General features: G+C 34.5%; 1 protein-coding gene across 4 annotated transcripts in view; it reads right to left on the reverse strand.

Moving 5' to 3' along the window:
• DENND6A (DENN domain containing 6A) overlaps nucleotides 1-25972 on the reverse strand; it is a 72836-nt gene that overhangs the window by 22353 nt on the left and 24511 nt on the right. For 2 of the 4 annotated variants that reach the window (XR_003507917.1, XM_027523920.1), the window contains exons 4-19: nucleotides 25626-25738; nucleotides 23334-23414; nucleotides 22147-22252; nucleotides 21478-21557; nucleotides 20300-20362; nucleotides 19449-19504; nucleotides 16762-16884; nucleotides 16159-16254; nucleotides 13809-13903; nucleotides 9252-9317; nucleotides 9100-9164; nucleotides 8438-8527; nucleotides 6497-6550; nucleotides 6281-6390; nucleotides 5972-6074; nucleotides 4520-4594 (exon numbers count right to left, since the gene is read on the reverse strand). Coding sequence is in view for 3 of the 4 variants with exons in the window: in XM_027523920.1 (XP_027379721.1) it covers nucleotides 4520-4594; nucleotides 5972-6074; nucleotides 6281-6390; nucleotides 6497-6550; nucleotides 8438-8527; nucleotides 9100-9164; nucleotides 9252-9317; nucleotides 13809-13903; nucleotides 16159-16254; nucleotides 16762-16884; nucleotides 19449-19504; nucleotides 20300-20362; nucleotides 21478-21557; nucleotides 22147-22252; nucleotides 23334-23414; nucleotides 25626-25738 (1376 nt within the window). In the remaining variant the exon portion in view is untranslated. Of the gene's footprint in view, nucleotides 1-1430; nucleotides 3680-4519; nucleotides 4595-5971; nucleotides 6075-6280; nucleotides 6391-6496; nucleotides 6551-8437; nucleotides 8528-9099; nucleotides 9165-9251; nucleotides 9318-13808; nucleotides 13904-16158; nucleotides 16255-16761; nucleotides 16885-19448; nucleotides 19505-20299; nucleotides 20363-21477; nucleotides 21558-22146; nucleotides 22253-23333; nucleotides 23415-25625; nucleotides 25739-25972 lie in introns of those variants that run through there. The other 2 variants (XM_027523921.1, XM_027523919.1) reach the window with 2 other exon arrangements.

A 25972-nucleotide genomic window follows, 5' to 3' on the forward strand; every position in this document is an offset into this window, starting at 1 on the left:
GGGGAGGGGAGGGATGAATTGGGAGACTGGGATTGAATATACACAATACTATATATAAAACAGATAACCAATAAGAACCTACTGTACAGCACAGGGAACGCTACTCAATATTCTGTAATGCCCTATATAGGAAAACAATTTGTAAAAGAGTGGATATGTATATATGTATAACTAATACACTTTGCTGTACAGCGGAAACTAACACAATATTGTAAATCAACTACCCTCCAATAAAAAGTAATTAAAAAAAATAAACAAAAGAACCCAAGCCTAGTGATGACACTAGCAAAATGGAATGAGACCTAAGATAATTAGACAACATTAATCTTAATTTGAAGAAAGGCATAGCAGCATGGTTTTCAACTAATGGGTAAGAGAAAGGCTGGTGTTCAAAAGTCCAGAAATAACACAAAAGACTAAGATATAGCAGAATTGTACTGCCATCTTTTTTTTTTTCTCATTTGTGCCTCATTAGACAGGCAGTATTATAACTGCAAAATAAAAGTCATAAACTTATTTCATTTAGTCAACCATCAACCTTAAGCTTATCTTACTAAAAACTAGTTAGATGCAGGATAAATTTTAGGAATCATGATTCTGTATCTTGTGTCAAACTCTATTTCAAACAAACAAAAAGAATAAAAAAAATTCTTGGAGCTCTATTAACAAATGCTAATTTCTATTGATATTATAATAAATACCATAATTGAACCAAGTTGTAGGTAGCATATGTGAAGAGCTAAATTATTTGTGATAATTTAGTCATTACTATGAATTAACAGGGTTTTTCTTCTTGAACTATCTGTTTTTAAATGACTAATATTAGAAAGTTAGTTAAATTTTTTCCCCTAAAGTTATGCTTGAAGAAAGTAAAATTCAGGTGTATAAAAACAAGTGAGGTAAGTTATGAGCAAATGAGAAAAAAAGGACACATTTCAACGGGCATTTCTTTTAAATATACCAACATATTTTATAGTCTACTTTGAAGGATGTTACCTAGTAACTTCAAGAAGGAGGAACATCTAATATATTTTATTAAAAAATAAAATCCAAAGAATAGTATTATTTACTAGCTACTTGCAAAAAAGAGAAAGAAATGAAATTTGAGATTTAAGGTTAAAAAAAGAAAAGGCAGAAAATGGAGAATCTAACAATACCTAGATTATTAAGCTAAAATTTTTTTCATCAGAACACTTCACAAAAATCAATACACTAGTAGGAAAGATATGAAATCACTTAATTCTGTGATCTGTTAATAAAATGGAGCATTCACCTGTTCATAATAAAGTAAGCAGAAAAAGGTTTTCATTTGAATTCAGAAAAATAAGTTAGAAACTAAAAGGAATCCCATAATGCAAAAGTTCCATTTACCCTGCATTTTTTTCAAGCATTCCAATCTTACTCAGAAATAATACAAAATATCCAACAGCTTTAAAATCCAAGGCCTTTAATTAGGTTTTCAGTAATGACCATAAATGCCTTCTCAAAACCCCTTTCACTGAAAGCAGAAGGCAACAGGCATTACACAACACCCTGAAAGCAGTGATTCCTTCTGACGCTGGTGAGGTGAAGATAAACATTAAATGGCAGGTTTTAGATCTTAACAAGGTCTCTTCAGAAAAAAAAAAAAAAAAGACAACTTTAAAAATCACACAAAAAATTAAGTTATCACTCAGTCTTTGTCAGGTTCCCAATGCAGTTTTAAGTTATTTTTACAAGTACATAATTTGAAATTAATAGATAAACCCGGTAAGTAAGATATGGTTTTCAGTATGTGTTAGGTTTTCTGTTAAGTATAGTAAATATGTAGATACAATTATTATGCTAACTGGCATCCTTTGCTACTCTTTAGCTGTGCAAAATAAACTTGAAATGATACATCCTGTAGTGGTATAATTTAAAAGATCCTTGATGTGACACTAACCACTTTCAAACTCTGGTCACAAACTGCATATAAATTGTAGGATTATTAAAATATGCCTTTTTGAAAAATAATAAGATGACCATTTATATCTAAATAAGGTTTCCCAGGAAGATATTAAATACTTTAGCATATAAAAGTTGCTGCCCCTTTTCCATGAGGACAACTGTTGCTTCACAAAATAACTCATGTGATCCAAGGCAAATGACTTCTTTCAAATGCAGTATTCTTTCCATGACTTTGAGGTATGCTTCAAGAGACCTACATCCATGAGAAAAGGGCACATTTGGATAGAAGACCACAGTTACATACACCAAGGACCCATTCTTAGGCTGGGAGTGCCCTTAAGAGTTATATTAATAGAGACTAAGAGATAGCTCCTGAAGCCATTTCTTCTACAACCTACAACCAAATTTGGATATGTAAAGGGTAATTCACATATGTGCTATGTCATGGATGCCTATTTTAAATAGTGGCTTCTTCAGGACACTCCTATTCAAACACCAACGGAAAGATCCTTATTCTACCAAACCACAATCTTCTATTTTTGGCAAGGTAGTACACTGTAAACAAAACAGAAGCAAACAAAAACAACAACAAAACTAGCTTAGATACAACAGTGATTCAGGCAAAAGTTCCCATGTCAACAGCAGGGAAAGTAATCTGAGAAATATTAATTTGGGGGGGCGGGGAAACCCTACCAAACAAATAATGCTAAAAATCAATCTTAGAATCACTCAAATGACTATCACACAAAAGGTATAAAAATGCCTTTAAAAAAGGAACAGTTCAGTTTATAAAAATAGCTGATTATGAGGTTTGTAATTAGAATGTCTTTGAAAGACATCCAAGCCAATTAACTCAGGCTCAATTAGTAAAGGATAAGAGGAAATAAACTTTTCCATAATTAATATTAGATGCCTTCTTCTCTTCAGTGAAACTAAGATTAAATTTGAAAATGGTATAGAAAATAATGAAATGAAACCTATATGACAGTTTAAAAAAACACCAATGCCACTAATAATAAACACAATAGGAGGCAAAAAATATATTTTTAAGCAATGATTACTCAAAAACGCCTTATAAAAAACTACATATTATAATAAAGTTAAGAAAAAGCTTCAAGACTAGCAGCTGGGCTTCTGTGAAACATGTAGGACCACGGAAGGCACTACAAAAGCATTAATCACTTCTAACTACAGTCTGACAGTTCAGTCTTTTCCTTCTTCTTAAGAAGACAGCCAGTGTGAATGTTATTTTTATATCCCCCTGAGTTTTAACATGATTGGGCAAAGAAGCACCAATTTAAAAAAATACCTGCAATGCCAGCACTGCAGTTTGGAATCACTTAAACTGATGGCCCCACAGGTCTCTCATAAGAGCACTTTAGAACATGATTAAAAATATAGAAATGCCTTTCGGTGTTTCAGTATTAAAGTGGAACCACCACAGATATCTGTTTTTAAAAATAATGCACTAAAAATGTCTGTTTATACAGTATAGTCTTTCAACCCTGTAGCGAGCATTCACCGCTATTTTCCACTCCGAGACAGCTTGTGCATCTGGTTGAAATGTCAGTATGCTTCATGGTGTACAATCCTTTTGGCTGGAAAATCTTGGCAAATATCATGTCATGCTTGTTTTGAGCAATATGCCTTGCAGGTCCTCTGGTAATGCTAAGATAATTGCATCTATGTGTGTCCGTAACTTTTCCATAGTGTCAGGTTTCACAGGTAAATGCTCTCGGTCAGCCTGTAACTATATAAGGAACATTTGGGAAGCATTTAAGTTATCTTTTGTGTCTGGATTAACACAGTATATTCTCTAAATAAACAGACAAAGATTTGATTAATGGTCAAAGATTTGAAAACTTCAGACTGAGACCAGAATTAACAGAAGCTATGGCACCCCACTCCAGTACTCTTGCCTGGAAAATCCCATGGACGGAGGAGCCTGGTGGGCTGCAGTCCATGGGGTCGCTAAGAGTCGGACACAACTGAGCGACTTCACTTTCACTTTTCTCTTTCATGCATTGGAGAAGGAAATGGCAACCCACTCCAGTGTTCTTGCCTGGAGAATCCCAGGGACGGCGGAGCCTGGTGGGCTGCCGTCTATGGGGTCGCACAGAGTTGGACACGACTGAAGCGACTTAGCATAGCATAGCATTCTTAAAAAAAGCAAAGAACATGACACATTAACAGTATGATTGTTGAGTTAAAAAAAAAACTTCTAAAAAAAAAAAACTTCTATGTAATACTAACATAGATAATACCAGCACAGACCATGTGGTATTAAACATGTCAGAATGTTTTCGGTAAAGCTCATTAGACTCCATGTAAATAACTAAAAAAAAAATATATATATATATATATATATATATATGGCTTCATTATGATCTACTTGAGTGACAAGTATTTTCAGTCCAGTGACCATCAACCGTCACTGGACTGAAAATACTTGTCACTCAAGTAGATCATAATCAACCGACCAATCACAGGTCCTCTCATTTAAAAATTTACTTCTGTGATACATCACAGACTACCACCTCAAATGAGAGCAAAATAACCCTATGGATCTTTGGCCGTTTTGGCTACATACCAGCTTATTTTTTAGCTTCAATACAAGGTCCACTGTTTCTACTTCTGTGTGTTTCTGGGTCCAGAGAAGTAAGTCCTAGAAGAATAAACAAATCCCAAATGAATAAATAATCAAAATAATATCGAAATCATGCTCTTTTAATAGGCAAAACTACTGGAAAGGAAGGACAAGAACAGGGTTTTAACCCAGACACAGCATTACAGTTTAAGAATAATTCTGTACATGAGACAGTGAGACAGTGAGAATCAGATACTTTTTGATGTTAGCCAGAATGACTGTCTAATATTTGGAAGTAAAATATTATGTAAGAAATGTAAGAAATTCCTTTCTGAAGTGCTCCTTTTAGATCAATCAAGAAAAACAAATTTGGAACTTAAGATACAATACTAACCCCCACCCGTAAGTAGTGAGTAATTTATAAGGAACATGAACTAACATTAAGATAATTGTGAATATGAATATATTCCTGGATATAAACTTCGTATCTTCAAATAATCTCTTCCTGGGCTTATCTGTGGTTATCTTCATGGTATTCTTTTTCTGAAAGTCACTGGGAGTTTATGATTAGAAAGTTAAAACTGAGGTTAACCCACCTCAAGCTAAACACACTTTGAGACTATCCTTTGTATATTTAACAAAAATTTATTTTATTTGTCTGTAGGATCTTTTATTGCAGGGCACTTGTGGAGCACAGGCTCAGTTGCTCTGCAGCATGTGGGATCTTAGTTCCATGACCAGGAATCAAACCCATGTCCCCTGCACTGCAAGGCGAATTTTTAACTACTGGACCATCTGGGAAGTCTCTATCCTTTATATTTTTAAAAGTAGCTTAACTTAAAATAGTCTTCTGACAATTTATAGAATGTGGAAAAGTCCAAATACAGGAAAAATGTATTAATAATAACTAGGAAAGGTGAATAAGGCATGGTGGAAAAGATATCAAGTTAGACTGCTTGGATTTGAATCCAAACTTCATCCAGTGGTATGCTATTTAACAACCGGTTCTCCAGGAAAAGTCTCTTAGCTTGTAGCTTTGCCAGTTTCTGTGGTGTAAGTGTTCCTCTGTACCTGATTTCAAGCTACCATTCTGAGATCCCTGAATACAGAACTAGGAAAAGATGCACACAAGTAGCTCTTGTGAGCCAGTGCAAGCGGGCTCGAGCACACTGCTGGTTTCACTACTTAGCAGTGATGTGATCTGAAGCAAATCACTTAATTTGTAATCCTCAAATGTACCCTAAAGCAGATCATAACATACCAACTTCAGTGAACTGTGAAGAGTAAAAGACTTTATCCACTTCGAGCATCTGCACAGTCCCGGCACATCACACATGATCTAGAACAGTTAGCTATTACTATTTATAAAGTAGTGGATAAAAATAGAACATTCCAGTCCCTATGGAGTTATCTTCAATAGCTGTTAACCATCACACAAACACGCTGTTTTCTAACCTCTTCACAAAGAGCTTCTAGATGGAGTGCCTCCAGTTTCTGGGTCATTTCCTTCCTCCGGGTCTTGAACCAACCATCAAAATTTGGAGATTTTAGAAAATGCCTATAAAAATAAATTAAAAAAAAACAAAGTTTGATATGACTTAACTTCCTTTCCTCAATACCTTTTCTACCTATAGCTAGGAAAACCACATGAAACAATGAATTCTTTTTTAAAGAATATACTTAAGTCCAGTTTTTTGTTTCATTTTTAAATAAAGATCTAGAGATGGATGAAATAGAAAAAAAAAAAAGCGGGGGGGCACTAACCGGTAAAGTCCAATCCAGTCACCCTTTATTCTAGAGGTCAGCTGAGGTCCTGTTTTCTCAAGTGTTTTCATAAATTCTTCTGGAAGAAACTGTCTTAACTGGGGTGGACTCTAGAAAACAAGACATACTGAATTTAAATATTAAAAATGGATATAGTCACAGAAGTTAATTGTAGTTAGAGAACTGATATAGGAATTTAATGGAATATAGTTATACCTTCCATGGAGAAATGCTTTTCTGCAAAGGCATCAAGCTCGCCACATATCTTTCCTAAGTCCAAGGAAAAAAAGTTAGTCAAGGTTAGCTTTTCTTGCCCAGAGATGTCTTCAAAAATGTTTAAACTGACCTACTTAAAAAAAGTGGGCATGGGACTTCCATGGTGGTCCAGTGGCTAAGACTCCGCACTCCCAGTGCAGGGGACCCGGGTTCAATCCCTAACCTAATCAGGGAACTAGATCCCACATGCTGCAACTAAAGATCCTGAATGCAACGCAAGACGCTGCCAAATAAACAAATGAGTATTTTAAACATTTTATTTAATTTTGGCTTCCTTGCTGTGTGTGGACTTTCTCCAGCTGTGATGTGCAGGCTCTTCATTGTGGTGGCTTCTCTTGTTGCAGAGCACAAGCTCTAGAGCACGTGGGCTTCAGCAGTTGTGGTTCTCAGGCTCCAGAGCATGGGCGTAGCAGCCCTGCAGCACGTAGGATCTTCCCAGACCAGAAATCGAACCAGTGTCCCCCGCATTGCAAGGTGGATTTTTAACCACTGGACCACCAGGGAAGACCCAAGAATAAATATTAAAAAAAAAAAAGAAAGTGGACGCTTCCTAGTTTTTTATCATATGCTCTTTCAATGGAGATCAACAACACCATCACTCCTCTCAATAGATACACTACCTTTAGACTCAATTGAGAAGTCAGACTTTTAATAAAAATTTAAATAAATTTAAGATAATCCAAGAAACTACTTTTCATTATCTTTTTATTTTTTTTAAGTCTTAATTGAATTTGTTACAATATTGCTTCTATTTTATGTTTTAGCTTTTTGGCCAAGAGGCATGTGGGGTATTAGCTACCGGATCAGGGACTGAACCTGTACTCCCTGCACTGGAAGGTGAAGTCTTATACTACAGTGGACCCCCAGGGAAGTTCCAGAAATATCTATTTTTAATGATAATAATTAACCTTATCAAGTAACTGTGTGCCAGGAAGTTTACTCAGCATTTTACATGCATGATCTCTTTTAATATTTGCAACCATCCCTTGTGGTAGGTATTACTGGGAAACTGAGCATTGAAAGGCTAAATAACCTGCCCAAGTTCATACAAATTGAACTTGAATTCAGGTCTACTTGATTTTAGCCCGTGCTCTTAATTAAGCATTACAGTCAAGTTCACTTGCCTAAATAAGCAGACTGAAATAGAACAATATAACCTGACATCTGTAGACCCAGAGAGAACATTTCTTCCCAAAGTATAATAGCAAAGATTTCCAGGTTTCCCTTCTACAGTATTCTTAGACAGATTACATTAGCAACTATATGAGTCTCTCTCTGATGCAGTCTCCGGACCAGGACTACATCATGTTATTACTTTATACTGTGAGGCATCTTTTAGTAATTTAACATGATGCTCCATTGAATTTCACTGAATAACCATATCACCTAGTCATTTATTTCATAAATATTTATTGAATGAGTGCTACTATATGACAGACTGAGGAAAAGATAATGAACAGGACACATAAGGAACTACATCATAGAACTACATGCTAACAGATATATCAAATTATGCTCAAGAAAATAATATCAGAGAAAGAAGTTCCAGTAGGACATTTTAAGCTGCAAAATGCAGTAATTATATAACATTTCATAATGATTATCTTTTAAGATTCACAACCCTGAGAAGTATTTAACAAAAGTATAATTAGCCACATTTTACACATCAAGAAATTGAGAGTCAAGGAGAGGAAGTGACTTATCAAAATTACACAATTAATTACCAGAACCAAGAGTCTGGGTGTCTTGCAAAGAACTCTATTTTAACTACTACACACATAAGCAACCAAAACAATTTAAGATAAGGTTTTGGTGGATGGAAAAAACATCATGTGCTCTTCAACAAGTCATTAAATTAAGCAAATACATATGCTAACTTACTAATGGAATGATGAAGCTTTGTGTCAGTTCCAAAAAATAGCGTCGGAGGATAACACTTTGAGCTTCAGAAGGACGCTTCTGTTGAACACCCTTAAAAGAGGGAAAAATGAGAACCTAGACTCTAGTGTCAGAGAATAGAAAATAATGAATGATTATAGAAGCTTAGCTGATATAAAAATTTATGGACTTTTATTTGATGTAAAAAAAACCTAGAACTTCATCTTGAAGTAATTTAATGTGAAATTCACTATGCAATATCCTATTAAAAAATCCTTAGAACAGAATATAAGATATTCATCCCATCCTTTAAAATATTAACTCACAATGACTATCTTTATTTCATACTTGCTGTATTAATACTATGTATTTTCCAAAAAAATGCTAACTATCCCAATTGTCAGGTACTAAGCTACCTCATAGTATAGTCCATAACTTTTTCACTGTAATTCCTAAGTTTTCAGGAAGACTGGCACTAGTTGGTAGCTGAAGCCCCCATATTTCTAGCCCATAATTGCTGCTACATTAGTCTCCTGATTTTTATGAGGCATTCATTCAGAAGAGAGACCTCTTTTCACGTGATTGCACATAAAGCACATATTACCTTACTGGATATTGCATACCTGAGTAAGAACATTTAAATTAATACAAGAGCAAGTAATCACCTTCTGTAATTGTTTTATGATATCTTCGTCTCTATTTAGATATGGCTTATAAGAAGTATAAACTCCTAAGAAGTAAAGAAAAGAAAAGAAGGTAAGCAGTAGGACCCATTTACCTATATAGTATATATTTAAAAATTAGTAAAAGTCAATACCAGGTTTAGAATCCAGAGTCTTTAGATTCTTCAGTTTTTTCACTTTAACCTGCTTAGGTATTTCACCTGAAGGGAAACATCATAAAGATTCTTGTAGTTATTTGAATTTTGCATATCACAAAACTGGAATGTTCTAAGACTGATAATCCACTGGCTGTTATTTAATACTTATTAGTCAGGGATGCTGCAGCTAAGGTGTTCTTGTTAACATCGATTGATATTTAAGAGTTTATTTCTAGTACTTTGAAACTGGATAAAAGCAACACTGGGTTATAACAACATTACAGAAACAACCTGTGTAAATTATATAAAATGGATATTTGATTTCATTAATACTGATCATTACTTTAAAATTTCCCTTTTCATCACTCAAGCTTTAAAATCTTTTGTGCTAAGTATATGGAACATGACTAAAATAGCATTTTGAATATGATGTCAAACATAATACCATTTAAGAGTAAACAGAATTGAAAGCAACTCCTAAATTAATATGCAGTTGTAGTATTCAAAGTTTGTTTTTATTTTTATTTTTCCTGGTACGGCCCCAAATTCTGCTTTTGCAGTGTAGAAACACTGCCACCAGGTGGCGACAGTGGAAGGCACAACCGCAATCTGAGCCACAAGTGGACTCTTCTACATTGAGGGGAAATGTTTCACCTTTCATGAAATCATCAAACCCAATTTCTAGTTAGAAATTCAGTTTATAATTTGATCCAATATTCAGTAGTAGAATTACTTTCTCTTTGAGGAATACTTGTTAAGTACCATTATCCTTGCATTATGTTTCTTCATTTAATAGGATTTGGGTGAATTAAAACTAGGTACAGTAATCCCTTTATAACAGGAGGAATGATTTTTCTGCAGGATTAAAACTATACACACACACACACATATATATTTCTCATAAAGCTACAAGCTTCTGGGCCCAGGGGAGCAAAATCTCAGTTTCATTATGCCCTCCCAGCTAATTGGACAGAACATCCTTTTTCTGCAGTTTTACTGATCCACTTAGATAGTCTTGAATTTTCAAAGTCAGGATTCTAAGCAGACCTGTTAAGCTTTATAACTTGTGGAGAAATTTGCAGTGGTCTTGGTCTCAAGATCAATGGGCAAAAAGGAAAAATATCCCAAGAAATATACCCAGTACTCCTAAATTAAAAGATAAATGGATTTTCATGAATGTGATATCAAAACCAAAGACAATGAAGGAAAATACTGACAAGCTGGACTTCGTCACAGTTTAAAAGGTTTTGTGCATCAAAGGATACTATCAAGAGAGTGAAAAGACAACCCACAGAACAGGAAAATGTATTTACTTTTCTTTGTATCAATAATAATAATAATAATAAAGGACTATATACCAAATGGGATTTATTTAAGGAATGTAAGGTTAGTTTCACATTAAAAAAATCAATTAATTCAATATACTTTATTAAAAAGGACAAAAACCACATGATGATCTCCACAGATACAGAAAAAGCATTTAACATTTAACACCAATTCATTATACTCATTCTCAACAGAGTAGGAACAGAAGGGCACTTCCTCAACTTGATGAAGGACATCTATGAAAAACCTACACCTAACATCATAATTACACCTGTATATTGAAAACTACAAAATGTTGCTGAGAAAAATTAGAGAATATCTAAACAACAGAGAGACAGTCTAAGTTTCTGGACTGAAAAACTCAGTATCTTTAAGATGGCACTTCTCCCCCAAGTTGATTACATATTCCCTGTTGTAACCAAATATATTCCTATCAAAATTCCAGTTACCTTTTTTGTTTTCTGCCCAATGCGCAGAAATTGACAAGGTTATCTTAAAATGTATATGGAAATGCAAATAGCCAAAATAGACCCAGAAGAGACAAAACTATTTTGAGAAAGAATAGGAAAGGTGGAAGATTTATATCTCCTGATGTCAAAACTTACTATAAAATTATAGTAATCAAGACATACTGGTATAAAAATAAGATCAATGAAACAGAAACAAGAGCCCAGAAATAAACCTTATGTTTATGGCCAATCAATTTTCAAAAAGAGGTATCAATGCAATTCAATGGATAAAGAACAGTCTTTTCAACAAATGATGCTAAGACAACTTGATATCAATGTGCAAAAAAAAGATGACGTTATACCCTGAACCCCACATCATACATAAAAATTAACTTGGAGTGGTTCCTAAATATAAGCGCTAACAATACCATTTTTAGAAGAAAACATAGAAGAAAATCTTTGTGATTTTAGGCTAGGCACAAGTTCTTAGATAAGTTCTTAGATAAACATCAAAGGTCAATTCATAAAAGAAATAAAGAAAACTGATAAACTAGACTTCATCAAAATTAAGTACTTTTGCACTTCCAAAGACATCATTGAGAAAACAAAACAAGAAGTCAAATACGGTGAGAAAAAATCTGCAAATCATGTATCTGAGAAAAACCTGTGTCCAAAATACATAAAGACCTCTTACAACTAAAGAAGACAAAGAACCTAATTTTTAAATGGACAAAAGATTTAAACCACCATTTCACAAATAAGATATACAGATGACTAATAAGTAGATGGAAAGATACTCAACATCAGTAGTCACTAGGAAAAAGCAAATTAAAGCCATCATTTCAAACCCACTAGAAAGAAAAAAAGGAAGAGATAATATCAAATGTTGGCAGGGATGTGACATGAAGAGATAGGAACCCTCATACACTGTTGGTTAAGAATGTAAAATGGTGGGCCACTGCAGAAAACTGTTTGGCATTTTCTTAAAAAGTTAAGCAGGCTCATCAGTTCATGCCACTTTACCAATGATCTTTTCAAAAGCTTCTAATAATAATACTTACATCCCCAACACATAGCCTTTTCTCATTGAAAAAGGACAATAAACAGTAGTCTGCTGCTGCTGCTAAGTCACTTCAGTCGTGTCCGACTCAGCCCACCAGGCTCCGCCGTCCCTGGGATTCTCCAGGCAAGAACACTGGAGTGGGTTGCCATTTCCTTCTCCAAAGCATGAAAGTGAAAAGTGAAAGTGAAGTCGCTCAGTCGTGTCCGACTCTTAGCGACCCCAGGGACCACAGCCCACCAGGCTCCTCCATCCATGGGATTTTCCAGGCAAGAGTACTGGAGTGGGGTGCCATTGCCTTCTCCGAAACAGTAGTCTACTATGTTACAATTAATCAAATGGTATAGATTAATAGGACTAAAATAAGAAAGTAAATATCAAGATTAAATTATGATAAAAACCAACTTTCCATATCTTCTCATAGATAAGACTCTGGTCACTGCTGTGCTCTGAATTATCAGGCAGAACACTAATGAAATGTCAAAGGATCATGACACTGACATTTCCAGAGTGCCATGAATTAAGTACTGTGTTTAATTCTCCCAGCAGACAAAGAATCCAAGGTTTAAAGGTCACACAGAACTGACTGTCAAGGTAAAGTCCTTTGCCCTTTCCCCTATTTCTTAAGGCTTCTAAGGATTTCAGTCTAAGATTGAGTCTAATATTTGTAAATAACAGGGTTTAAAATGTTATTTCCTGACTCTAATATGTCTATCAGATTTATTTATATTCCAGGAAGGATATTTTATAAAATAAATAAATAATGTATTAAATATAATACCCATAATACCAAAAGAAAAGTCTTAATAAGTAACATATCATAATATCATTAAAAGAACATTTTGGACAGTTCACATCTCAATTATTTGCATAGAAAATTCAAGAATGTCCAGTGAGAAAATGTCAGAGGTACCACTAAACTGTCATTTAGGTTAACAAAATTGCCAATGGTTAGAATTTATTTACTCATTTAATAAACATTCATTAAACATGAATGGAAAGGCACCATGGAAAGGTGGTGGTGGTTTAGCCGCTCAGTCGTGTCCGACTCTTGCTACCCCGTGGACTGTAGCCCGCCAGGCTCCTCTGTCCATGGGATTCTCCAGGCAAGAATGCTGGAGTGGATTGCCATTGGCTTCACCAGGGGATCTTCCTGACCCAGGAATCAAATCCCGGTCTCCTGCATTGCAGGCAGATTCTTTATTGATGGACCTACAAGCGAAGCCCACAGAAAGGTACTACATGTCTTTTTTTTTTTTTTCAGTGAAAGCACAGCCTGTGGCCACTTCTTTAATCAGTATCAGTACCACAAAAATGTTTAATTCTTGTTTTCAATTCCTAGTTGAGAATTTTGTGTTAAACTGAGTAACCTGAACTTTCTTTAAGGTTTTATTCAAGCACTGTTGGGAAAATCTTGTTTAATTGGGCTTATATTAATATATATATAAAAAGTAGCTCAAATTTTTGAGGTTTCATTTTGTTATAATTCATATAACACTGTAGGTGCATTTTTGGTAGGAGGACATGACGGCTTACACATTTAAGAACCTGTATATTTTAACTGGAAGTCATGCTCTCCTTTAAAGGTTTTATTCCAGTTGTCTCAAAGAAGTTTGCCATCAACATAACTAAAAAGTAACCAAGCAATGAAAACAAACAGGAAGAAACAAACCTGCTCATCCACATTACACACTAAAACAAGAACACCAAGAACTTTACCTGCAGGTTTAAGGTCTCCTATTCGAATAATGTGTGGCCAGTGCTGGAGTGTTTTTGCGAAAAAAGGGTTGGTCACTCCTAATATGACTGAGGGCCTACATAAAAACAGAACAAAGCCAAAGTCACCAAAAAACGCATGTCCCATCAGTTTACAATTTATTTTGAGTGAACAATAGATAATCTTTTCCTTCACTGGTACTATGTACCAACTACATGCCAGGCACTATTTTTGGCATGAGGTATATAAAGATGAAAAGACACGGTCTTTCTTAAACCACACAGGAAAAAGGGTATACATACCCAATTATAACATCAGAAATTAGAATATAGTGAAGGTGATATAAAATGTACAAGAATTACAAAGGAGAAACTATGTCTGCCAGCGGACTAAAGGACAGATTCACTGAAACAATGACATGTGTACAGAGATATGAAAGATGAATAGGAGTTTTGTTTTGAAGTATAGTTGATATATAATAGTATATAAGTTATGACAGGAATTTTTTGTCAAGGGTATAAAAAAAAAGTGATACATGAGAATGAACAGTATGTGCAAAGACATGAAGTGAGATCATGGTCTACTTGTAAAACTACATATAGTTCAGCACTCTTAAAGCACAAAGCCGGAAGCGTGAACAGTCTGAAATGAAAGCAGATGGGCAGATGCTAGCCAGATCACTAAGTACCAACTTTACATGCTAGGAAATTTAGATGTTATCTTGTAGGCAAACAGAAGCTACTGGAGAACCAAATAGAGGAATGTTACATAAATAAAAATGTACTTACTAGAAAGATCACTTGGGTGGGGGATTTGGAAAATGCTCTACAAAAAGGGGAAGAAGTTTGGGGAAAAGAAACAGCAGATATGAAACAGACTAGAAATAGTAAGACTAGGAAAAGAGCTTTGGAAAAAGATAACAAATTTATGAGAGATATTTTAGGATGTTGAACTGGCAGAATTTGGGTAAACTTTATGTGGAGCATATTAAAAAGGAGAAATTTATGACAATTCAGGTTTTTGATAACTAAGTAAAAAGAAGTACCATTCCTTCCTGAAAATAGGAAGAGGCATGGAACTAGGGGAAAAAATGAGGAGACAAAAAAGAAATCAGTTTGAACATGTTTAGTTTTGGGTGCCATTAAGATATCCAGGTGGCAACACAGTAAAAAACAACAAAAACAAAAACTTGGATAGAGGTCGAGACCTTGCAAAGATTTGAACTAGGAAGACAAACTTCAGTCCTCATTATGTAGGGGTTAACAGAGACCGTGGGTACAGATAAGACTGTTCAGAAAGAATTATCGGTCTGAAATCAGAACCCAGAACACAATACTGGAGAATACCAACATTTAAGGGGTTGGCAGAGGAAGAGAAGTCTGCAGAGAAGACTGAGTGCACCACCAGACAGTCAGGTGAGATGGCATCAAAGATTAAAGTGTTTTCAAGGTCAGTGGATTCAATGTCATGAGAAAAGGGAAGGCAGGAAAAAACAGGGCAATAATGTGTCCACAGGTTCAAGGCAGTGAGAAGGGTCTTCTTAACCTCAGCAAAAACAACTTCAGCAGAGACGAAGAAATCAACTTGCAATGAATTGAGAAGCAGCTAGGAAACCAAGAAGTGGAGACAGTAAATGGAAATTTTTATTGTTATTCTAGAAACTAGGCTATGAAAAAAAGGTGAGCAATAGAGCAAGAGCTAAGAGGGAAAGGCAAGATATTTTTTTTTCCCCTTTTATAGACTGAGAAGAATTTTTATATGTTTGTATGGTGATTCAATGAGGAAGGGGAAGGAAAAGGAAGTTACAGAGCAAGAAAAGATAACTGATACTGTAAGAGGTCATGAAGCAAAGAACAAAGAGAACTAAAACTACAGTTGGGTAGCTAGCTATTAATAACAATTATGGCTTCCACAGGTAAAGCAGATCATTTACAGAAAATAAGATACTGACTCTTGAAATGTGAAATTATTACCAGCTGCTCCTCAAAAGTACCTTTACAAAATCAATCTCGCAATAAGTTCAAATTTTAAACTTTTAAATTATTACCAAAAATAATTCTAAATGCTTTGGTTATGCATGATGCTGGATGCTGGGGGCTGGTGCACTGGGACGGCCCAGAGGGATGGTATGGGGAGGGAGGAGGGAGGAGGGTTCGGGATGGGGAGCACATGTATACCTGTGGCGGATTCATTTTGATATTTGGCAAAACTAATACAATTATGTAAAGTTTAAAAAATAAAATAAAATTAGAGAAAAAAAATAAAATAAAATAAATATACTAAATATAAATTTAAAAAAAAAAAAAAAAAAAGGTTAATATTTAGTCAATAAAAGTTATTTTGTTTACTCACGGGGCTTGAGTACGGGTAGTATATTCTTTGAATTCACTATCATGAATAGTGAAATAAGGTCGGAAATCACTGAAGTACTTTAATGGAGAAATACAGCTGTGAGGCAAGAAACACATGTGAAACAAAGGACAGAAATTAAAGGCCCTACACAGTAACTATAAAACCTCTATACACAGAGTTTACCCCACTGAGATCATTATCTGTTTCAATAAATGGTAAGCTTGTTTCAGGACAATGGCGATATGTAATTACCGAGTGGCTAAAATACAGAAAACACACTGGATTTAAGAGAAGTTTGGGTGAAACTCTGACTCTGTCATTCACTAACTACATGCGTTTTACTAGACACTGACTGTTCGCACTACTGGTATCTATCAGGTGCCAACTTTATGTGAGTGTATGAGCATGCCTATTATTCAGAAAAAAAACAAAACATGGTTCCAGCCCTAATGGAGCCTGAATTAATTTTCTCATCAATAAATGGTGCTATAATGAGTACTACCTTCTCACAGGGTTATTGTGTAGATCGATGCAATGAATGTGCAAACAATCACAGATGGTAAAGTGTTGTAACTATCACCACCAGGAACCAAATATACTCACTTAACAAGTGCCAATACAGTCTCTGAAGACTCTGATGGTGACGGTGCCATGACCACAAGGGGCTCACCCAACAGCACCAGCTCCCAAAGCATCTGACTATGAAGGAAAACTGGGCAGAAACACCTGGAAGGTGTTTACACAGAAGAGACAGTCTTACTTATCCATTCAAGGTTTAAGTTCCTATATAGTGATTCTAAAAACTTCATATTGATACAATTCTTATAGCTATATATACCTTGAACTGATATACAAATCCATTTATACAGAATATGGTGATGCATAGAGATATAAGTTCCTTTTATCCACATAAAATATATAGTGATTTTATTCCAATTTTTACAAAATTAAATGTAAAATAAATATAAAATTTAATGTAAAATTTAATTTTACAAAATTTAATGTAAATATTTACAATATTAATGTAATATACTGACACACAGAATGGCTAACAATAAAAGCATACAAGATAATTATTAAATTACTATACCATACGGTACGAACTGAACTGATGGTACATCTAGTTTATCAATACTGCTTTGTTACATTTGAATTTCTTAAGTATGTTGAAGGAAACAAGAAAAAATTAATTTTCTAAAGGATATTTACTAGATGTACTTAATTTCAATGTTAATGCTTTCATCATTAAAGGATGGATGAAAAGAAATCACAATGGAGTGGGGTTCTAATGCCAAACAACAGAATGATTTCCTAGGAAGATCCTCTCCCTACAGAAATGCTGCACATTTTTATAGTAGCCCTGGAATTAGACAGAAGCATATAGGAACAAAACTCTGGTACATTACCTAGCCTAAGTTACATCTCCTCCTAGCCAGGTCAAAATTTTTCCTAGTAGATTAGAGGAAAACTACTTATCTATTTATAAAAATCACAACTGATCTACCTAGTTGAAAACATATACACACAACAAAGAAAAAGAAAGAAAACAAAAAAACAAGTAACTTTTAAGTATAAAAATATGAAACAAATTTGTGAGCTGGAAGTTAGGGAAAGTTAATTTTAACTACTCAAAGGCAAGAAAAGATATGTAAGGAAGAGCAAAAAAAAAAAAACCACAAAAATAAAAACAATACAAAAGGGAAAATATCGATAGAGAAGGCTGGGGAACGCCAAACTAATGAAATGATCAAAGTGAGCATTATCAGTAAGAAGGCAAGTTTTGGTTATCTCCCGACCAAAGATAGAGAGCCTGAATCTAATCACAGGTAAACCCCAGACAAACCTAAGCTGAGGGACTTCCTGTAAAATAACTGTCCTGTAATCCACAAGAATGTCAGGGCATGAAAGGAAGACTGAGGAAATGTTCCAGACTAAGAGAGACTGAAAACACATGACAACTGAATGCAACAGACAACTCTGAACGAGATATCGTTGTGACAACTGGCGACATTTGAATGTGATCTCAGTAGTAGATGGTATTATCAAAAGTAGATGGTATTATCATTATTAATTTTCCAATGTTTATGGCTGCACTGAGTCCTTATTTGTAGAAAATAGACACTAAAGTATTAAGGGATGATCGGGGCATCAGGTCTCCAACTGACTATAAATTGGTTCTAGGAAAAAAAAGTTTTCTGTACTGTACTGACCACTTTTCTGTACATTTGGGATTGTTTCCAAATTTTATATAGATGCATAAATTTTATATAATACATAAAATTTTGAAATAATCATGAGCTTACAGAAAAGTAGAATATATATAATTTATAAAAATATATAATGTATATAATTATATATATAATTTTTAAACAATAATTTATATATAAAATTTTAAAATAAGCAAAGGAAAAATGGAAAAGACCTGTATGAAAAACATCTGACCAACTAACTTTAATCGCAGGATGCCCTTAAGGCATCAAAGTTGCAAACTAGTTTTTCTCTGAAGTATAGTAATAATATGTTCAGTTCAGTCGCTCAGTCGTGTCCGACTCTTTGCGACCCCATGAACTGCAGCACACCAGGCCTCCCTGTCCATCACCAACTCCCGGAGTCCATCCAAACCCATGTCCATTGAGTCGGTGATGCCATCCAACCATCTCATCTTCTGTCGTCCCCTTCTCCTCCTGCTCTCAATATGTTATTAGTAAAGGCACAAACAGATAGGAAGTACAGTTACAAGATGAAGCAGTCTCTGAAAGCTCTGTGTTGTACTGGTAATATCTGTTATACAAAGTGGTTTTTATTGAGAGGGAGATAAGTATTAAATATTCAAGAGAGGAAACCTTTAATAGACACCGGTGGTACGCATTAAGTTAACTGCAGTGTTAATTACTACAATGAGGGCTTTGTAGGGAAATGACAGAGCTAAATGTCTAAAATGCTAAAATCTTTCTTTAGCACGACTTTTATATTCATTCTGGAGAATCAAGCTTTATGCTCCCAATCTACCTGCAAGTCCCCCAAAAAAGCCATCCCTGGAAAAAAAAATATCATTTACTGTTCTCACACCCAACCAAACAAAAAAAAAATTGTTTCTACCATATAATACTCTGTCCATACACAAAGTTCCTTAGGAGTCAAAGAAAATGATGTGCAGTCAGGAATGAATCATTTGTTTTTTTCCAATTTTTCCCACATTTGATATAGGAACATTCATTTTCTAAAGAAATTAATAACAATATCATAAAGCAAATGAGACAAGGAAGTTAACAAAATTTTTTATTCTTTACCTGAAAAGATCCACTTCATGAACAGTAGGTAAAATAACAGATATATGAGCATCTCCCTAGGAGATAAAAAAGACAAATAGACAAGATGTCATTGAAATTTACAGAAACTGGTTTTTAAAATCTAACTCATGATCAGTAAGCCATGTTGCCCTCTCTGTCTTTTAGGATTCTCTTCCTCCAGAAGCAGCCACAAAGAGAATGGGTGTTATCAGTCTCCCCTAACACAGCAGAAGGTCAAGGATGACACAGATTCCACAGATAAAGCATTAATCCAGTAGTCAGATGTCAGATTAATTCTCAACTGTATGAAATACTTCCATAATACTAGTTGAGATATACAACAGGCAAAATTAGTCTTCCTATTGCTCTCCATTTTTATTTAATTCAAAGAACAAGGGAGTGCTAATACACCAGTTAAATAATTTCAAATGAAAAATTCATCCCCACCCACAAACAAATGTAACTGTGGGGAAAATGAAAGGCAATCATAACTACATAATCCTTTTGATTAAGTTTCCCCAAACAGAAGTCTGTTGACCATTCTTCTAAGATTAGAGGTTTTGTTAGAATCAAACCTTGTTTAATCTTTTTCAAAAGACAGCTTTTTCCTTTTCCTCACAATTACAGTATAAATTCTGAGTTCTCCAGTGTCTACCAGAGAAAGAACAACAACAACAAAAACGGAGCAACATTAGGAAGCTTATTATCAATTCATTAAAAATTATTTAATGGGATATTTCAGTGATATTCAGAAATGTAACATAAATCTAAGAAATTCTAAATTTGCTAGTTGAAAATTTCTGCTAAAAAGACTATATATGCTGGATTATTCTACCACAGTACCATACTACCTGCTGAGTTAACTGCACTATTTGAGTTGTCCCAGGCTTGTCGTGACATGTGGGAATCCGGACCTGAAAAAGAAGAAAATAACTCTGGCTACAAAAGAATGACCTTTTTTAACACAGTAATTTGTGAGTGACAGTACAAGAAGGGATCAGAAGCACTCAGTCTATCCTGAAGCTGAAAGGTATACTCAGCAATGCCTAAAAAGCCGTGAAAGCAAAACACTTTTGTAAGATTCAAAATAAAAGTTGTATTTATTTTCAGTCACAGCAGAAGGTAAGTGAACCAAGGTCTCCACATTCCCACACATAGAAATCACTAACCCACTGAGAAGCAAACGTGCTGAAAACCAGAAAAGGACATCAACTACATACCGTTCCTGCTTATTGTTCCAGTCTTTGCTTCATTAATATACACACACCCAAACACACCCTCTCAGGCTTGCCAAACTACGGGATATATCTCACAGGGAACCATGAGAACTCTCAACCCAGAGCAACTTTTGATTATTTAGGAGGGGGGGAAAAACAGAACAGAAACGAGGACATCTGAAGAGAGAACATCGCCAAAAATAAGCCCAACTTAAAAATGAATGGCAAAAGCACTTAGAGCACATTTACACAAACTCTGAGAACAAAATGTTAACTCATTATATTAAAAACAAAAACCACACAGCTTAATAGAGAACAATACCCAGATGCTATTAAAAAGATTTCATAAGACTGAGAATCAATGGCTTTCCTAATTTCTTTTATTATTTTTTTTATTTGTTTTTTACTTTTTTTTTTTATTTAATTTTTATTTAATTAGTATACATGTGTTCCCCATCCTGTTCTTTTAAAGTTTACTAACTCATACTCAATTCTACACGTGCTCTGCAATACCATCCATCTCTGGAGGACCATGAAGCTGTACAATTCTAGGAGGTGGCATTCACATTTACAAATATTATTAAGAATAACACCACCATCCTCACACTCTACAGGATGAAAAGAGACTGGTGCCCTGTGGAGTTGTGTGACAAACAGTTTTGTGGTACCTCTGTAATTCCTTACACCAAGGACAAAGAAGTGAAAGCTGCAAAGCGACTGAACGTTATTAGGGAGTTAAAAAGCAAAATGCGTACGTGAACTTCCTACAGTTCTTTAAAAAAAGAGACAAATGAAATACAAGCTATCATTACCTTCATTACTACCCCCATAATAGGCAGGTATAATGTTTTCCCTGGCACTGGTGCAGGCCATCGATCAACATCATTACAAGCTGAAAATATAGTAAAATATTTCTTTAGTATAAGTGGAAATACTAAAATATTAACAATGGAACATTAGAAATTAGAACTCCACTTTTTGCTTTCTATATGGCAGAAAAAATACACTTGGAAGGATGGAAGATAAATGGCAAAAGAACTGAAATAACTTGTATTTCACAAGATACACACCAATGTTCTAGGATACAAACTGGCTAACATATGCTTTGAAATGAATAGGTTTTAAAAGAAGTTTTCTTATTTATTACTACTAAAATCAGCTACAAAGCACACAACCTAGAGGAAGTCTTCTTTCTGTATCAAGTGACATAGGATTTCTGTTTAATAGTACTCTAAGTATCGGAATTGGCAACTCAATATTTGTTCATTATTATCCAAAAAATAAGCATCATCTGTATTTCAAAAGGAGATAATAAAAGATAGGGTCTGTGTTGTTTGTAGGTAAATACGCCAGAAGCATAGTTTGATATCTCTCCATCAGATAACCCTCAAAATTCTTAACTGATCTTTTTTCACTTATTTCCAGTAAAAATTTTAAAACTCCTTTATAGAGGAACATAACTCATACAATATTTAACTTACCTGCTTCCAAATAAGGTTCATTCTTCTCAAAATACTCTGGTGCTATCTGCTTGAGCACAGTGTGAAAAAAATGAATATAAGGTAGCTTGCTGATTAAAACCAAGGACTGCAAGGGAAAAAAAAAACAAGTGTTTAATTTCCTTATGACTATAATTTAAGTTTGTCATTTCTTATGTAACCAATTACTAACAAGCCAAATTCAGCAAAAAGTGTGGATTTGAAAATAAAAAGGCTTTGACAGTAGATAGTTAAAAGGAATGTAAAACTAGAATGGCAGAACACTGAAGTTTAACCTTATTACTACATTTTAAGAGCATAAAGACATAGTCACAGATTTTCCTGCTCTCCAGGAAAAAGAATTTCCTATAAACAAATCAGTATCGTGGATAATTTCAAAGCCTAGCTACTATTTTTGTCAGCAAAGCAATATTAGGAATTAGCCAGATAAACTCTTCCTAATAAAGAAAATGCAAATGATGATGCTTTTTCAAACTAAAACCTATGGCTGTTATATTTTAGGGTTCAATGGCTTTAGCCACATTCTTAAAAATTGTCACTTTATAGTCTGTGATCACTTCAGATATAGAATATGCTGATTTTTTAAAAAATCTATTTTTCTTGAAAATTACTTTTCATCTTTCCACCAAGCATCAATACACGGCCAGGGCATGCTCTAATTACAGTAGGTAACAGTGTGTCCCTCCCTGTCAGCTGGGATCAAACTGGAACTAACTTATATTTATATATATATATATTTAGAAACAAAAAAATTATACATTTAGAGTGGGAGCAGTAATGCCTAAGAGGTTGGTCAAGCATATTTAGTGGCTCTTCAAAAAAACATACTGCAGACTTTTATTCGTTGTAACTATATCACAATCTGTTCATTCTTTCCCTTATTCTAAAATGTGAAAATTAAACAGATTGTTCTGAGTTTTGAAAGTTTCATACAGTAACTGTAACTTACTGCCAGGAATCTAGCACATAGATAGCAGAAAGGCAAAATTCAATAGCAGTTAAAAATTTAAGGGCAGATGTCTACAATCTAAAAAAAAAAAAAAAGATAAAATATAAATTCCAGTATGTTTAAAGATGAAATATGAAACTTTAAAGACTGTTCATTCTAATAATTTCTATTCTTCTAACCATGATGTAAAAATGTTTCCACTAATGTATATGAAAATTACCTTCTGAAAATAGCCTCTTTTTAGAGTTTTATCCCGAACTTGTCGAAAATACACATATCCATAAAAATAGGCAGGATCTTTCTATGAAAGAAGTGACAAATTAAAAACATACATATATATCAACTCTTTACTATTAATGGCAAGTTCCTTTATAAACTCAAACTGAGATATGAAGTATACACAAAAAGCTAGTTATACTTTTCCACCAAAGTAAACAACTATCATGATAATAACTGCCAGATAGAAACCTGCTAACTTGCCTAAAGATGAAATAATTATAGCTTAATGTACAAAGCCAACCTTCTATAACTTAATGTTTTTATTCTTTATTTACATCTATGGTAGTTAACGGAAATTGAAAATAATCAAATTCTGTTTTCCCCAATGGTACACTTAATGTTTTAAAAATCTGCCTACAATTTTTGAGGTATTCTAATAGAAAATTTCAAGAGAGAAATTAAAAGGAGTTAACTGTTAATCTGAGTCCTACATATACTGCTATATTTTTCACCCAATAATAATGAAACACTGCAATGTTTATCAACATACAATTTGAAAGGCAATTACATTCCCAAAAAACTTGCAAAATTTTTACATCCTAATGGAATAAACTCTGGCCCAGTTCCTTGTTATTCTTTAAACAAATATTTATTGACCACCTACTTTGAATAACGCATTGTGTTAGAGAAGATAAAATGATGCATAAGACATAGTTCCTTAAGAAGATCACAAACTAAGAGAGAGAAGACAAGTACAAAAATGACTATTATGTAAAAGGAGGGCAGGTACCATGAAAAAAGCACAAAGTAGTATTTTTTCCCTTCTGCCAAGGGGCAAGAGATTACCTGTCTATGGTGATCAGTAAAGATTTCACAGAGGCAGATGTTTTTGAATTAGGTACTGAAGAACAGATATGACTTAAACAAAGACATTTCAGGTTTAGAGGGTCAAGAGTTTGAGCAAAATCATGCAGAGACAAAAAAATACAAGCTACCTCAGGGAAAAGCTATAGTTCAATTTAGCTAAAATATGACACATGTATAGAAAGAAGATTAAGCTAGAAATTCAGAAGGTAAAGTTTTATCTTGGAAGGCCTAAAAAGTGAGAACCAGGAAACAGTACTATCATTAGCTCTTTATTCATTAAGCAATAGGTAATCATTTTAGATTTGTTTTATGTAATATATTATGCACACTTTAGCTAGGAACACTGTATAAAATATATTGCACTGAGAAAGACAGGAGATGGGTGTCTTTGGGCGAATTTTGTAATCCTCAGTAGCCCTCAAGTTTGCAAAAGGAACTGTCTCAGAACAATATAGGGAGGATTAATAAGACGTGTGTGCTTAGTCACTTCTGACTCTGTGACCCCACGGACTGCAGCACCCCCTGCTCCTCGGTACATGGGATTGTCCCAGCAAAAATACTGGAGTGGGTTGCCATTTCCTCACCTAGGAGATGTTCCTGACCTAGGGATCAAACGTACATCTCCTGCATTGGCAGGTGGATTCTTTACCTCTGAGCCATCTGGAAATCTTATTAGTAAGATAATATATGCTTATTGATACAAGGCCAAGAACACAAACAAGCTATCAGCAGCTGAAAGAATATGTTAGTAGTGATAGCCAAGGTCATGGAAAGGATGAGATGGCTATAAGAGACATTTTAAAGGATTTTAAAGACATTTTTTTAAAGGCTTTGCTTACTGGAAGATTAGAGTCATTGGTAGAACACGGAAGGTAAGCTGTAAATTCTTATTTGAGGGAAAAGATGTCAAGTTCTTATTGGCTGTGCTAGTAGGACATACAGATAGAATGATTCTTCATGTAGTTAAAGTGTGAACCACTGTACCAAACAGAAATTCTGGAACCATCTGAATTATTAGCATTGTTTTTAGCAGACAATAACTGCAAACCAAAGCTCATTTAAAAATCAAAGAGACAACAGTAATTGTACTGTAAAGCCGGTAGGGATTACCACAGGGAATCTTTAACTCTGGGTGATATTCACCCTGCTTCCACATTTAACAAAGAGCTATTAACAAGAAAGAAAATTACCTCAACATTCTAATTTCTATTATTCACAATGGCATTATAATATGTTTTAAGAACAATAACTTTAAAAAGTCTCTTTCACTCACATACTAAATCCTAATGAATCAGATTCACTTAGGAAATCCAACAGTTTAACACGGTAAGAAAACAAAAGCACAGTTTTTCTGAATGCTGTAAGAGGTAACTCGGTCCTAAAGTTTCCTCTCACATGGACATTATTCTATTACTACTTTTCCAACCTTTAAGTAAACTGGTAAATCTTTGTCAAATTGATCCAGGAGACAATGCAGTGACACCCTCCTCCCAGAAGACTGTCGAAATCTAAAACAAAACTGGGTATCTCCAAGACAACCTAATGAAAACAAAAATGAAAGAAATTAAGGACAGCACAGTATAACATTAGTTATCCAGTTTCACTATATTTTAGAGCTAAAGAGGTCCTATCATATTGAAACCCATTTTATCATGTTTTAGAGAAGAAAAAGGAGGAGACCCTGACAGATTCAGTGACTTGCTCAAAGCCATCTTTTCTAGTTAGAGGCAAAGTCATTAGTAAAACAAACATCTTATGTCCCTCTACTGTTTT

Source organism: Bos indicus x Bos taurus, chromosome 22, assembly GCF_003369695.1.
Source record: "Bos indicus x Bos taurus breed Angus x Brahman F1 hybrid chromosome 22, Bos_hybrid_MaternalHap_v2.0, whole genome shotgun sequence".
Taxonomy (NCBI): Eukaryota; Metazoa; Chordata; class Mammalia; order Artiodactyla; family Bovidae; genus Bos; species Bos indicus x Bos taurus.